At 49.3% G+C, this 13,897-nt stretch overlaps 1 protein-coding gene across 1 annotated transcript in view; it reads right to left on the minus strand.

The window, feature by feature from the left end:
- Window positions 1–13,897, minus strand: part of LOC115478811 (rRNA 2'-O-methyltransferase fibrillarin-like) — a 393,169-nt gene that overhangs the window by 81,518 nt on the left and 297,754 nt on the right. The window contains 1 exon segment of the mRNA XM_030216419.1: window positions 13,057–13,185. Coding sequence (XP_030072279.1) covers window positions 13,057–13,185 — 129 coding nt within the window.

Below are 13,897 nucleotides of genomic sequence, written 5' to 3' on the forward strand. Positions count from 1 at the left end.
GGTGCATAATTTTTGTTTACCTTTTATTACCATGAGCTCAGAGCTTTGCTCAGGTTTTGTTTGGGTTTTTTTTGCCAATGTTAGAACCCTTTCTTCATGACTGATTCACTGTTCCCACGATGCCTGTACTCTTGGTCTTCAAACCTTTTGGCTAGTTTCACTGAATTAAAAAAAAAAAAAACTTGGTACTAGCATTTCTTCCCTTGCTCAAGAAAACAAGCAGCTCAAAAACAATATTGCTATATAGATAGGTAAAGACAATTACTAACCTGATGACCAAAGTATGGGAAGCTGTTCAAAAGATACTTTGTTTCGGCATCTGCTGAGAGCCAGAATTTGAGTTCAAATTTCAGATTTGCTCGCTATGTACTTAATAAATGGACACCTTGCTTTAACAGAAAACAGCTGCTCGTAGACTGTCATGTTTTCTCCTGGCTTGTAGCGACCAATCCAGTTTTGAAACAGTGCCAGACTTCTGAAACTGATGCAATCTTCAATAGAACCGATGTTGCTGACGTCATATCACACATACAGTAAAATTTCCTGGAATCTATTTCATAGCACAGTGTCAGCAAAAAATCTGGGTCAACGTCCAGTTGGCCAAAGACTGCCACAGGAAGGCCACCCTTATAAGAAATGCTCCGTCACCTCAGAGCTGTCTCCTTGCATTAGTTTTAGTACACTTTATATGGTGGTGGATAGTTTCACTGATAAGCAAACCATAATGCGCTTTCCATGCTGCCTTCTTTTATTTCGTATTTGGCATAAGGTGTTGGTCCACGAGTTTCTCAAAGTACATTTTGTTGGGCCCATCTACCCAGAACAGCAGCACTGTCAATAGCTTCCCATACAATTCCATCATAACCAGTTGAATATTTGCTGACCAGCCCATTCAAAACCTTGTGAAGATTGTCCAAGATCTTGTAGAGATCTTCCAACTAGTTTTCTTAGATGCACAGGATGGCTGGCCATGTCCGCACTCATGTGCTATGCTTGCAAGGGCATTAAATCGTATCCCTCACTTTCCGAGAGACTGTCAAATCTTTCACTGTTGTCATTATGCAAAATGCTTGGGTTAGGCACCCTTGGAATCTACTCATACTACTTGTCCAATTCTTAGTCCATCAAACAATACAGATTCAAAGTATTACAAAAGAAAACAGCCCCACACAAACTCCACTATCTTAAAGAACCCCACAGTTAGATGTCTGAAACTTCAAAGGGATCAAATTGACCCCTTTGGTTTTTCTAGGTGTTACTACTTATATCATGGGAGTATGAAAAGTCAGATACACAAAATAATTTAATAATTCACTAAAATTAAAAGGTAAACAATCTAATTTAATTAGGCATCTACATGACCCCTGTGGTAGTTCATGTTAAAAACATTAAGAGTTGCACACAAACTGAATAGCATAGTTGGACTGAACATACCATTTCTTGGTGTGCACTAGGTCCAAGCATGAAGTAAAGGTATGAAGTGAAGACCAGGTTGCTGCCTTACAAATCATATCCCGTGACGCAGATTTTAGGAGAGCCATATTTATTTTTGTTACATTTGTACCCCGCGCTTTCCCACTCATGGCAGGCTCAATGCGGCTTATATTGGGCAATAGAGGGTTAAGTGACTTGCCCTGAGTCACAAGGAGCTGTCTGTGGTGGAGGCGGCGAAGGACGTAACGCATAAAAAGATTACAGCCTTGGAAGCTAAGGTGGAAGATTTAGAAAACCGGCCGTGCAGGAATAATTTGCGCCTGGTTGGTCTGCTGGAATTGATTGCAGACAGACACTTAGCTGTATTTTTGGAATCCTGGTTATCTAAAGAGCTTAATTTGTCAGACCACAGAGGCCCTTTGCGCATAAAGTGCGACTATCAAGTGGGGCCACGCCAGCCTGCTTCACCTAAGCCCCGGGTGGTCATACTCAGAATTTTGAACTTTATTCACAAGCAGGAAATATTAATCATTAAGAGCGTGGAAATCTGATTTATGAAAACCATCGGGTCCTCTGTTTTCAAGATTATTCCGCTGTAGTGGCAGTACAGAACATTTGCCCCAATCTGTTCTAAATTGTTTGCTATGAAGATCTGGTTTGCGCTGCTTTACTCTGCTACTCTTAAGGTCACCTGCAACAGAACATTGAGGTCCCTCACATCGGTGGAGGAGGCTTGGGAGTTCCTCTCACAAGTGGAGAGATCACAGGCAGGAGCAACTTGACTGGGCCTTGAGGTCTTCAAATTGAATGTTTGCTCCCACCCGGCTATGCAGGATTTTTTCTTTTTGCGGGGTATACCGTTTAGTTTGGATGGTTTTGTTCATGCCTCAGAGGTCTACTTACATGTGGGGCACAGATAGATTGTGCCTTTGAATCTGTAAGTCTGGGGTTTGTTGAAGAGGACACAGTGTGGATTTCTTTTCAGAAGGGTCAGAAGCCTAATGTTGTTCAGGAATGTTTGCAACAGGGTTCGATAGGGAGGTGTTGTGACTGTTCCCATGGGGGGAACGTTTAGAATGGGGAGTGGGTAGGAGGTGGTCTTCCAGGTTAAGAAGCGGAGTTTTGTATTTGTAAGGGAATTTGTGGCATGGGATAGGTCTTGCAATATTTGGGGCTGTGGCAGACACAAAACATCGCACTGGGGTGGGGGGGGGGCTGGCTGGGACATCCCTCCTGGGTTTCAATAGCAGATGTGATCATTGGGGTGGTTTTTAGGTTGTTTATTTAGTGTCTTGGAATGTGAGGGGGATAAATTCACCCATTAAATGATCATAGATTTTGCAACACTTACATAGAAATCTTATCAACATTGCTTTACTTCAAGAGACATCTCAATGCTTTGGAACACACTAAGCTTAAACTTGGTGGGTGGGGGAGTGTGTAGCGGTGGATGCCCAAGGGAAAAAAAGGGGGGGGGGGGAGTGGCAATTTTGTTAGAAGGGGAATGGTGGTGAGGGTGCAATTGCTAGCAGCAGATCCTGCTGGTAGATTTTGGCAGAAGCAGTAATCAATCATCATAAGTTCCTCATGTTTTAACATTTATGCTCCAAATCAGTATGATAAAAACTTTTACAGACCTTTGATTAGTCTTCTAATCCAACATAGGAATTCTTCTTTAGTAGTGGGAGGAGATTTTAATGCAGTGTGGGACCCGGTTCTGGACAGATCGAGATGGGGCCCAAACACGCCATATCATGCCAACAAAGGGTTGAGGCAATTGTGTCACCTGTTAGACTTAGTTATGTGTGGAGAGAGCTCCACCCCTCGGATACAGATTACACTCAACTTTCTCGGGCTCACTCTACCCAGGCTAGGATACATTATCTTTTAATTTCAAAAAGTGAGTTTGGTCGGGTGGTGAAGGCAGAGATAGGGCCCATATGTTATATCAGATCATGCTTGGATGTGGTTGGATTGGACTTTAGGGTCACCGAGTAGTCGGCATGGTGGTTGGCAATTTCCACTGGCCCTCTATAAAGATTCTGTCTTGCGGGAATGACTGATAAGATGTTGGAAATATGAGATTACTAATGTCGCTCATGCGACAGATCCTGTCCTTTATTAGGAAGCTGCAAAGGCAGTACTTCGAGGGGAAGTTATTAGTTATTCCCATTATATTCGAAAAGCGAGATAGAGAAATTTTAAGATTGAGTATGCAGCTTCGACGGGCCCGGCAGCGTTTTGGAGTTTCCCAGGCTGGACGGCATCGTCAACAAGTTCTCGATCTTCAGGTAGAGCGAATGCTACATACCTGTAGAAGGTATTCTCCGAGGACAGCAGGCTGATTGTTCTCACTGATGGGTGACGTCCACGGCAGCCCCTCCAATCGGAAACTTCACTAGCAAAGTCCTTTGCTAGTCCTCGCGCGCCCGCAGCGCACCCGCGCATGCGCGGCCGTTCTTCCCGCCCGAAACCGGCTCGAGCCGGCCAGTCCAGTATGTAGCAAGACAATACACTTCAAGGGAAGACACAACTCCAAAGGGGAGGCGGTCGGTTTGTGAGAACAATCAGCCTGCTGTCCTCGGAGAATAGCCTTCTACAGGTATGTAGCATTCGCTTTCTCCGAGGACAAGCAGGCTGCTTGTTCTCACTGATGGGGTCCCCTAGCCCCCAGGCTCACTCAAAACAACAACCATGGTCAATTGGGCCTCGCAACGGCGAGGACTAACTGAGATTGACTTAAAAATTTACCAACTACTGAGATGTGTAGCCTGGAACAGAACAAACAGGGCCCTCGGGGGGTGGAGTTGGATCCTAAAGCCCAAACAGGTTCTGAAGAACTGACTGCCCGAACCGACTGTCGCGTCGGGTATCCTGCTGTAGGCAGTAATGAGATGTGAATGTGTGGACAGATGACCACGTCGCAGCTTTGCAAATTTCTTCAATGGAGGCTGACTTCAAGTGGGCTACCGACGCCAGCCATGGCTCGAACATTATGAGCCGTGACATGACCCTCAAGAGCCAGCCCCGCCTGGGCGTAAGTGAAGGAAATGCAATCTGCTAGCCAATTGGATATGGTGCGTTTTCCTACAGCCACTCCCCTCCTATTGGGATCAAAAGAAACAAACAATTGGGCGGACTGTCTGTGGGGCTGTGTCCGCTCCAGATAGAAGGCCAATGCTCTCTTGCAGTCCAATGTGTGCAGCTGACGCTCAGCAGGGCAGGAATGAGGACGGGGAAAGAATGTTGGCAAGACAATTGACTGGTTCAGATGGAACTCCGACACGACCTTTGGCAGAAACTTAGGGTGAGTGCGGAGGACTACTCTGTTGTGATGAATTTGGTGTAAGGGGCCTGGGCTACCAGGGCCTGAAGCTCACTGACTCTACGAGCCGAAGTAACTGCCACCAAGAAAATGACCTTCCAGGTCAAGTACTTCGGATGGCAGGAATTCAGTGGCTCAAAAGGAGGTTTCATCAGCTGGGTGAGAACGACATTGAGATCCCATGACACTGTAGGAGGCTTGACAGGGGGCTTTGACAAAAGCAAACCTCTCATGAAGCGAACAACTAAAGGCTGTCCTGAGATCGGCTTACCTTCCACACGGTAATGGTATGCACTAATCGCACTAAGGTGAACCCTTACGGAGTTGGTCTTGAGACCAGACTCGGACAAGTGCAGAAGGTAATCAAGCAGGGTCTGTGTAGGACAAGAGCGAGGATCTAAGGCCTTGCTGTCACACCAGACGGCAAACCTCCTCCAATGGAAGAAGTAACTCCTCTTAGTGGAATCTTTCCTAGGAAGCAGCAAGATGCGGGAGACACCCTCTGACAGACCCAAAGAGGCAAAGTCTACGCCCTCAACATCCAGGCCGTAAGAGCCAGCGACTGGAGGTTGGGATGCAGAAGCGCCCCTTCGTCCTGTGTGATGAGGGTCGGAAACACACTCCAATCTCCACGGTTCTTCGGAGGACAACTCCAGAAGAAGAGGGAACCAGATCTGACGCGGCCAAAGGGAGCAATCAGAATCATGGTGCCTCGGTCTTGCTTGAGTTTCAACAAAGTCTTCCCCACCAGAGGGATGGGAGGATAAGCATACAGCAGGCCCTCCCCCCAATCCAGGAGGAAGGCATCGATGCCAGTCTGCCGTGGGCCTGAAGCCTGGAACAGAACTGAGGGACTTTGTGGTCCACTCGAGATGCGAAGAGATCTACCAAGGGGTGCCCCACGCTTGGAAGACCTGGCGCACCACTCGGGAGTTGAGCGACCACTCGTGAGGTTGCATAATCCTGCTCAACCTGTCGGCCCGAGAACTGTTGTTTACGCCTGCCAGATATGGTGGCTTGGAGCACCATGCCCTTGACGGCGAGCCCACAGCCACATGCTGACGGCTTCCTGACACAGGGGGCGAGATCCGGTGCCCCCCTGCTTGTTGACATAGTACATGGCAACCTGGTTGTCTGTCTGAATTTGGATAATTGGTGGGACAGACCGATCTCTGAAAGCCTTCAGAGCGTTCCAGATCGCTCGTAACTCCAGAAGATTGATCTGCAGATCGCGTTCCTGGAGGGACCAGCTTCCTTGGGTGTGGAGCCCATCGACATGAGTCCCCATCCCAGGAGGGACGCATCCGTGGTCAGCACTTTTTGTGGCTGAGGAATTTGGAAGGGACGTCCCAGAGTCAAATTGGAGCAAATCGTCCACCAATACAGGGAGTCGAGAAAACTCGTGGACAGGTGGATCACGTCCTCTAGACCTCCGGCGGCCTGATACCACTGAGAGGCAGGGTCCATTGAGCAGAATCTCATGTGCAGGCGGCCATGGGAGTCACAATGAACTGTGGAAGCCATGTGGCCGCAGCAATCTCAACATCTGCCGAAGCTGTGATCTGCTGGGACGCTCGCACCCGCGAGACGAGGGACAACAAGTTGTTGGCTCTCGTCTCTGGGAGATAGGCGCGAGCCGTCCGAGATCCAGCAGAGCTCCTATGAATTCGAGTCTCTGCGCTGGTGAGAAGGTGGGACTTTGGATAATTTATCACAAAACCCCAGTAGTTCCGTAGGGCGATAGTCATGCCGCTATGGACTGCAGGGCTCCTGCCTCTGATGTGTTCTTTACCAGCCAATCGTCGAGATATGGGAACATGTGCACCCCCAGCCTGCGGAAGATGCCGCTGCTACACAGCTAGGGCACTTTGTGACACCCTGGCGCAAGGCGAGCCCAAAGGGTAGCACACAGTACTGGAAGTGGCGTGTGCCCACCTGAAATCGTCGATACTGTCTGTGAGCTGGCAGTATCGGGATGTGTGTGTAGGCATCCTTCAAGTCCAGAGAGCATAGCCAATCGTTTTGCTGAATCATGGGGAGAAGGGTGCCCAGGGAAAGCATCCTGAACTTTTCTTTTTCGAGATATTTGTTCAGGGCCCTTAGGTCTAGGATGGGACGCATCCCCCCTGTTTTCTTTTCCACAAGGAAGTACCTGGAATAGAATCCCAGCCCTTCCTGCCCGGATGGCACGGGCTCGACCGCATTGGCGCTGAGAAGGGCGGAGAGGTTCCTCTGCAAGTACCTTCTTGTGTTGGAAGCTGTAAGACTGAGCTCCCGGTGGACAATTTGGAGGTTTTGATGTCAAATTGAGGGTGTATCCCTGCCGGACTATTTGCAGAACCCACTGATCGGAGGTTATGAGAGGCCACCTTTGGTGAAAAGCTTTCAACCTCCCTCCGACTGGCAGGTCGCCCGGCACGGACACTTGGATGTCGGCTATGCTCTGCTGGAGCCAGTCAAAAGCTCGCCCCTTGCTTTTGCTGGGGAGCCGCGGGGGCCTTGCTGAGTCGCACGCTGCTGACGAGAGCGAGCGCTGCTGGGGCTAGCCTGGGCCGCAGGCTGTCGGGAAGGAGGATTGTACCTACGCTTGCCAGAAGAGTAGGGAACAGTCTTCCTTCCCCCGAAAACATCGTCTACCTGTAGAGGTAGAGGCTGAAGGCTGCCGGCGGGGCGAATTTGTCGAATGCGGTGTCCCGCTGGTGGAGAGACTCTACCACCTGTTCAAACTTTTCGCCAAAAATATTGTCCGCAACGGCAAGGCGAGTCCGCAATCCGCTGCTGGAGTCTATTCTCCAGGTCTGGCGGGCACGCAGCCATGAGAGCCTGCGCATCACCACACCTTGAGCAGCGGCCCTGGACGCAACATCAAAAGTGTCATAAACTCCTCTGGCCAGGAAATTTTCTGCACGCCTTCAGCTGCCTGACCACCTCCTGAAAAGGCTTGGCTTGCTCGGGGGGAAGAGCAATCAACCAGGACCCGCCAACTGCCGCACATTGTTCCGCATGTGTATGCTCGTGTAGAGCTGGTAAGACTGAATCTTGGACACGAGCATAGAGGAATGGTAGGCCTTCCTCCCAAAGGAGTCTAAGGTTCTAGCGTCCTTGCCCGGGGGCGCCGAAGCATGTTCCCTAGAACTCTTAGCCTTCTTTAGGGCCAATGCACAACTCCAGAGTCATGAGGCAACTGAGTGCGCATCAGCTCTGGTCCCCATGGATCCGGTACTGGACTCGATCTTCTTGGGAATGTGGGGATTAGTTAAGGGTTTTGTCCAGTTCGCAAGGCAATGTCTTTTTTAGGACATGGTGCAAAGGGAACAGTGGACGCTTCCTTAGGTGGAGAAGGATAGTCCAGGAGCTCAAACATTTTCAGCCCTGGGCTCGTCCTCCACAACCACCGGGAAGGGGATGGCCGTAGACATCTCCGGACAAAGGAAGCGAAAAGACAGGCTCTCAGGAGGAGAAAGCTGCCTTTCAGGAGAGGGTAGTGGGATCAGACGGAAGACCCTCAGACTCCTCGTCAGAGAAATATCTGGGGTCTTCCCTCTTCTTCCCACGAGGCTCACCCTCGGTGTCAGACACAAGTTCCCGAACCTGTTGTCTGCAACCTCGCCCTGCTCGACTCAGTGGAACCACGTCCACGACGGGGGCGTCGAGAGGAAGACTCCCTCGCCCGCATCGGCGAAGCTCCCTCCGCCGACGTAGATCGGGGAGCCCTCCTGGGAGGTGCCGCCGGTCGACGTCGGGGACCTCAACCTGGGCGAATGGGCCAGCCCGGCGCCACGCTCTACGGTACCAGAGGCCGCAAGCACCGCCGGTACCGGAGGGGGTAGGGCGCAAACAGCTCTCCCAGAATCTCTGGGAGTAACGGCCCGGAGGCTCTCGTTCAGAAGTGGCTGCAGAAAAAGGCTGAGAGGTCGATGCAGGCGTCGACGTCAGAACCTGTTCCGGGCGAGGAGGCTGTTCCGGGCTGTCCAGAGTGGAGCGCATCGACACCTCTTGAACAGAGGGTGAGCGGTCCTCTCGGTGCCGATGCCTGCTGGGTGCCGAATCCCTCGGCGACCCAGAGCTCTCGGTGCCGACACGGGGAGGAGACCGGTGTCGATGCTTCTTCGATTTCTTCCGAAGCATGTCACCGGAGCTCCCCGGCACCGACGAGGAGGACGTAGAATCCATCCGTCGCTTCCTCGGGGCCGAGACCGAAGAGGGTCGATCTCGGGGGGGCTGTACCGCAGGAGCCCTCAGGGTAGGAGGAGACGCACCCGAGGGCTCACCGCCACCAGCAGGGGAATGGACAGCCCTCACCTGCACTCCACTCGATGCACCACCGTCCGACGACATCAGGAGACGAGGTCCCGGTACCACCGACGTCGATGCAGCTATCCGATGTCTCGGCGCCGATGCAGAGGCCCGATGCCTCGATGCACTCGATGCAAGGGCGGCCGAGGAAGATGGTCTGGACGCTGACGACGTCGATGCACTCGAAGATCCCGGTGCCGATGCCGACGAAGAGCCCGAGAACAACACGTTCCACTGGGCTAGTCTCGCTACCTGAGTCCGCCTTTGAAGCAGGGAACACAGACTGCAGTTCTGAGGGCGGTGCTCAGCCCCCAGACACTGAAGACACGACGAGTGTCGATCAGTGAGCGAGATAACCCGGGCGCACTGGGTGCACTTCTTGAAGCCGCTGGAAGGCTTCGATGTCATGGGCGGAAAAATCACGCCGGCGAAATCAAAAGCCGAAATGGCGAAAATTGAAGCACCAAAATTTAGAGGGAGAAAAATCTCGACCGAGGCCGAAAGAGGCCTACCCCGACGACGAAAGAAAACTTATCGGGGCAAAAAGCTGGAAGTACGGGGAGGATTGACACGAAACCCGGGGAGGGTTTCCGGAGCACTTCCCGCACTAGAAGAAAGCTTTTCCGAAGAAAAAACACGCTCAAAAAAACTTGGACGCGCGAGGTCGACTTTCCGGGGCTCGACACGGCGAAAAAACGACCGTACCGAGTGCGGACAAAAGAAGACTGGCCGGCTCGAGCCGGTTTCGGGCGGGAAGACGGCCGCGCATGCGCGGTGCGCGCGGGCGCGCGAGGACTAGCAAAGGACTTTGCTAGTGAAGTTTCCGATTGGAGGGGCTGCCGTGGACGTCACCCATCAGTGAGAACAAGCAGCCTGCTTGTCCTCGGAGAACACTGAATACTCAACTTCATCAGAGAGAGATTAAATCACAGTTGTACTATCTATACATGCTATATAAGCATGGTAAGACGACGGGGCGGATGTTGGCCAGACTTGCTCGACCTAAGGGGTGTACCCAGGAGACTATCTCTTCAGGATCCAAGGGGACATTGAGTGCATTCAGATGAGGACACATGTGCTCTTTTTCACAATTACTATCGCAGCCTATATGCTTCGCTGCCGGAGGCGGGGCTTGGACAGGGGGACAGGGAGTACCTGAATGCCCAGATTCAAGAAGATGAGGTCGTTGCAGCGATTGATGCTAGCCCTCTGTTCAAAGCCCCGGGAGAGGATGGATTTAGGGCGGAATTCTATAAGCTTTTGGGAGCAGAAGTGGTTCCCCCTCCCCCTTACCAGATTATTTAATAGGATCGTGGAGATGGAATCCTTGCCGCCCTCCCTTGCATTGGCGCAAATTATCATTTTGCCCAAGCTCGGCAGGGACCTTTCTCTGCCAGAATCCTATTGGCCTATCTCTTTGTTAAATCATGAAATTAAATTGACGAAAATTATGGCAAAACGTCTGGCGCGGATGTTGCCTAATATTCTTCATAAGGCGCAGGTGGGCTTTGTCGGTGGTCACTCGGTAACGAAGAGTCCCGAACTATACTGACCAACTTGGGAGTATAGAAAGCATAGGGATTTCTTGTCAATCCTTATTAGTTTTGACACTGAGAAGGCCTTTGACCAAGTACACTGGGATTTTATGCTTGCCTCTTTGGTGGCTTACGGTTTCTCAGGCCGTTTTGTCTCGGTCATTAGGGCTTTATATTCGGCGCCCCAGGCGAGAGTGTTAGTAAATGGAATGGAGTCGCCATCCTCGACAGGGTTGCTCCCTTTCCCCCTATGTGTGTCGTCATTGTACCCCCTCCTCCGGGACATTGTGGTAAATCCGGATATTAATGGAGTCCAAATTGGTACCCAATGCTTTAAGGTGGCGGCTTTTGCTGATGATATTCTAGTCCACTTCACTAATCCTAGGGACTCCCTCGCGGCACTATTGGATACATTTCAGCAGTATGGATACTTTGCAGGGTTTCATCTGAATTTGGAGAAATTGGAGGCTCTGTCCTCTTCGGAGCAACCACAGGCCGATTGGGGACTGGATTTTCCTTTACATTGGGCGACTGACTCCTTCAAATATTTAGGAATTAGATTGGCGATGGATGGCGGGTCGATGCACTGCCTCGACATTGGAGCCCTTATGGATAACGGAAGTTGACTGGTTGGAGAGATCTCCCTTTATCATTACTAGGAAGGATAAGTCTTTTGAAAATGGTTCAATTTCCTAGATGGCTATAAGAGGCATATTTTCAAAGCACTTAGCCTTCCAAAGTTCCATAGAAACCTATGGAACTTTGGAAGGCTAAGTGCTTTGAAAATATGCTATATGTCCTATAGGTCTTACCTTTGCGATTGCTACAGACAGACCTGAGAAGTCTTTACAGGCTCTCTGGTAATTTCTGTTGGGCGGGTAAAAATCCAAAATTGAGAATATCCACTACAATAGAAGAGTGGAAACAGAGGGGCCTGGGTGTGTCAAATATGAAGCTTTATAATCAAGCATGCTTATTACAGCATTTGGGAGATTGGTTTGGGCAAACTCTGATTTATACACCAGTAGAGTTGGAAAGAGAATATTATGCACCACACCACCTCTCTTCTTTATACACTACAGCTCAAACTCCTTATCTCAGGAATAGTGTGTTAGGCCCTTTACGTGATATGTAGAGGGTTCTAGTGGGGAAATTGTGGACAACGTTTACGTATCTGACCAACTCTCTATTCAGGGGGGCAGAGCATTTACTCCGGGGTGGTATAATCTTACTTTTAAGACATGGGAACAGAAGGGGATTTCTCTTTTAGAACATGTGGTGGTGGTGAGAACTGATTTCTTTTGAGAACGTGAAGGGTCAAGTGGGCACAGCTTAAACATTATGTGTCCCCACTTTTGAGGATTCAGGTGGGTTCCTGGGTTTGGAATTTCTTTTGGCTTTGTGGGAGGCCAGGGAGGCGAAGGATACTATTAAGCGCAAGAAGCAATTTTTACTAACTTGGAATCCCTATTTGCAATTATTGAGTCCCCAGGGTCGCAGCCTCATTATTAATCATTTATAACTTATCTGTGATGTGACCACTCATGACAGAGTATACTCGGCTTCCTTCTGGATTGGGGGGGGGGGGGGGGGGGGGAGAGGAGATTGTACGAATTTAGGGTACCATTGGGGATTTATTGTTCAATTCGGGGAGGGAGGTTTTTTTTTTAGCGGGATCCTTATGTCTCTACTGTTCTTGCAGGGGGGGCGGGGGAGGAGGAGAAGTATATAGTTTGCACGCTGTATTATAAGTTCCTTTGTTTCATGTTTGTACGTTTACAGATGTCGGTGCATTTTGGGTTTCCCATCAATAAAAATTGTTGTACCTTAAAAAAGAAAAAGGAAGGCACAAAGACCAAATCCGAACTAGCTGTGAGGAGTGGATAATGAACACATCTTCTCCTCAGCACAGAAAAAAAAAGAAAACTGCTGGTCCTGCACTCTCGCAGTGGATGGAAAGGCACTCTGGCATGTGCAGTGGAGTAGACCTCGTGCTCAAAGACCTATTTTTAAGCTTGTTACAAGCTACAGACTGGCAACACGGACCAGCATTACCCATCTGTAATAATTATAAGCCTGCTTGCCCTCAGAGAATTTTTTTTTTTTTAAGCTTTACAGAACAGCAATGATTTATTCTAATAATTCACGCCCTGCCTTTCTATGAGGAACAATGTGTTACAAGACATGGGAATTTACACTGTCCAGTAACCGCAGCAGTCAGACTAAAATGAAGTGGCAACAGAACACTACCAAACCTAAACCAAGTAGGTTAATTTAAGACCAAATTATTTCTAGTTGTGTCTTCTTTTCCAGAGAAAGATCAATCATTTTCCTTCCCCAAGCTTCTGCTATATGGATAGAATGAGTCTTGGTTCTCTGTCCAGCTTCCAACCCACTCTGAGTTAAATGTAGCATTCCAAACATCTTTCTTGCTAGCATCTCTGGCTATTGCAGCTGAGCACTTACCTACTAACATGCGATATTTATGAGGGTGGCGAGCGTCCTCAATCACAGGAATAATATTGGTGCGTTTCTTGGCCACATTGATGAGATCTCGGCCAGACCTGTGTGAGAACTCCACAGCATATACCAATCCTTCCTGCAATGGGGAACAATCAAGAACAGAAAACATCACAGCACATGTCATTCTATAGGAATCTACATGACTAATCAAAGTAGTATGGTTGTCAAGAAAGATGTCCATAGAAATTTAACCAAGTATTTGGATCTAATTTCATTTAGAAGAGAAAATGAAATATAAAAATTGGTCCTAAATGTAAGAGCTATGACTTAATATTTTATAAGGTAGCCCTTCAGTAACCATCAACACTGCTCAACATACAAAATGTCAGAATACAATTTGTGGGGGAAGCCATTGCTTGCCCTGGGATTGGGCTTCTGCCAGGTACTTGTGACCTGAATTGGCTACTGCTAGAAAAAGGCCACCGGGCTAGATGTACCATTGGTCTGACCCAGTATGGCTATTCTACATTTACAATATCATACAAAATGTACAAGAATATATTTAGTGAAACTGCTTATGTACAGTGGCAGTTCAGTGGACAGCAGAGGATTGGAAGCATAGTATGGTGACATCATCCCATGCATCACCATGCCAGACCCATGTGCTTGAGTTCCCATACAGTTCCTGAACCGTCTTTCACATCAGTCTCTTTCAGCGCTTACAACAAAGTAGAGAGAAAGAACAGTGTAACTGTGTAACTTCAGTCCTCTGCTGTCCACAGAGAATCCCCATTAAAGGTATGCTATCTTGTTTCCTCCATGTTCAAGCAGGAGGTGGAACCAC

Source organism: Microcaecilia unicolor, chromosome 10, assembly GCF_901765095.1.
Source record: "Microcaecilia unicolor chromosome 10, aMicUni1.1, whole genome shotgun sequence".
NCBI classification, from domain to species: Eukaryota; Metazoa; Chordata; class Amphibia; order Gymnophiona; family Siphonopidae; genus Microcaecilia; species Microcaecilia unicolor.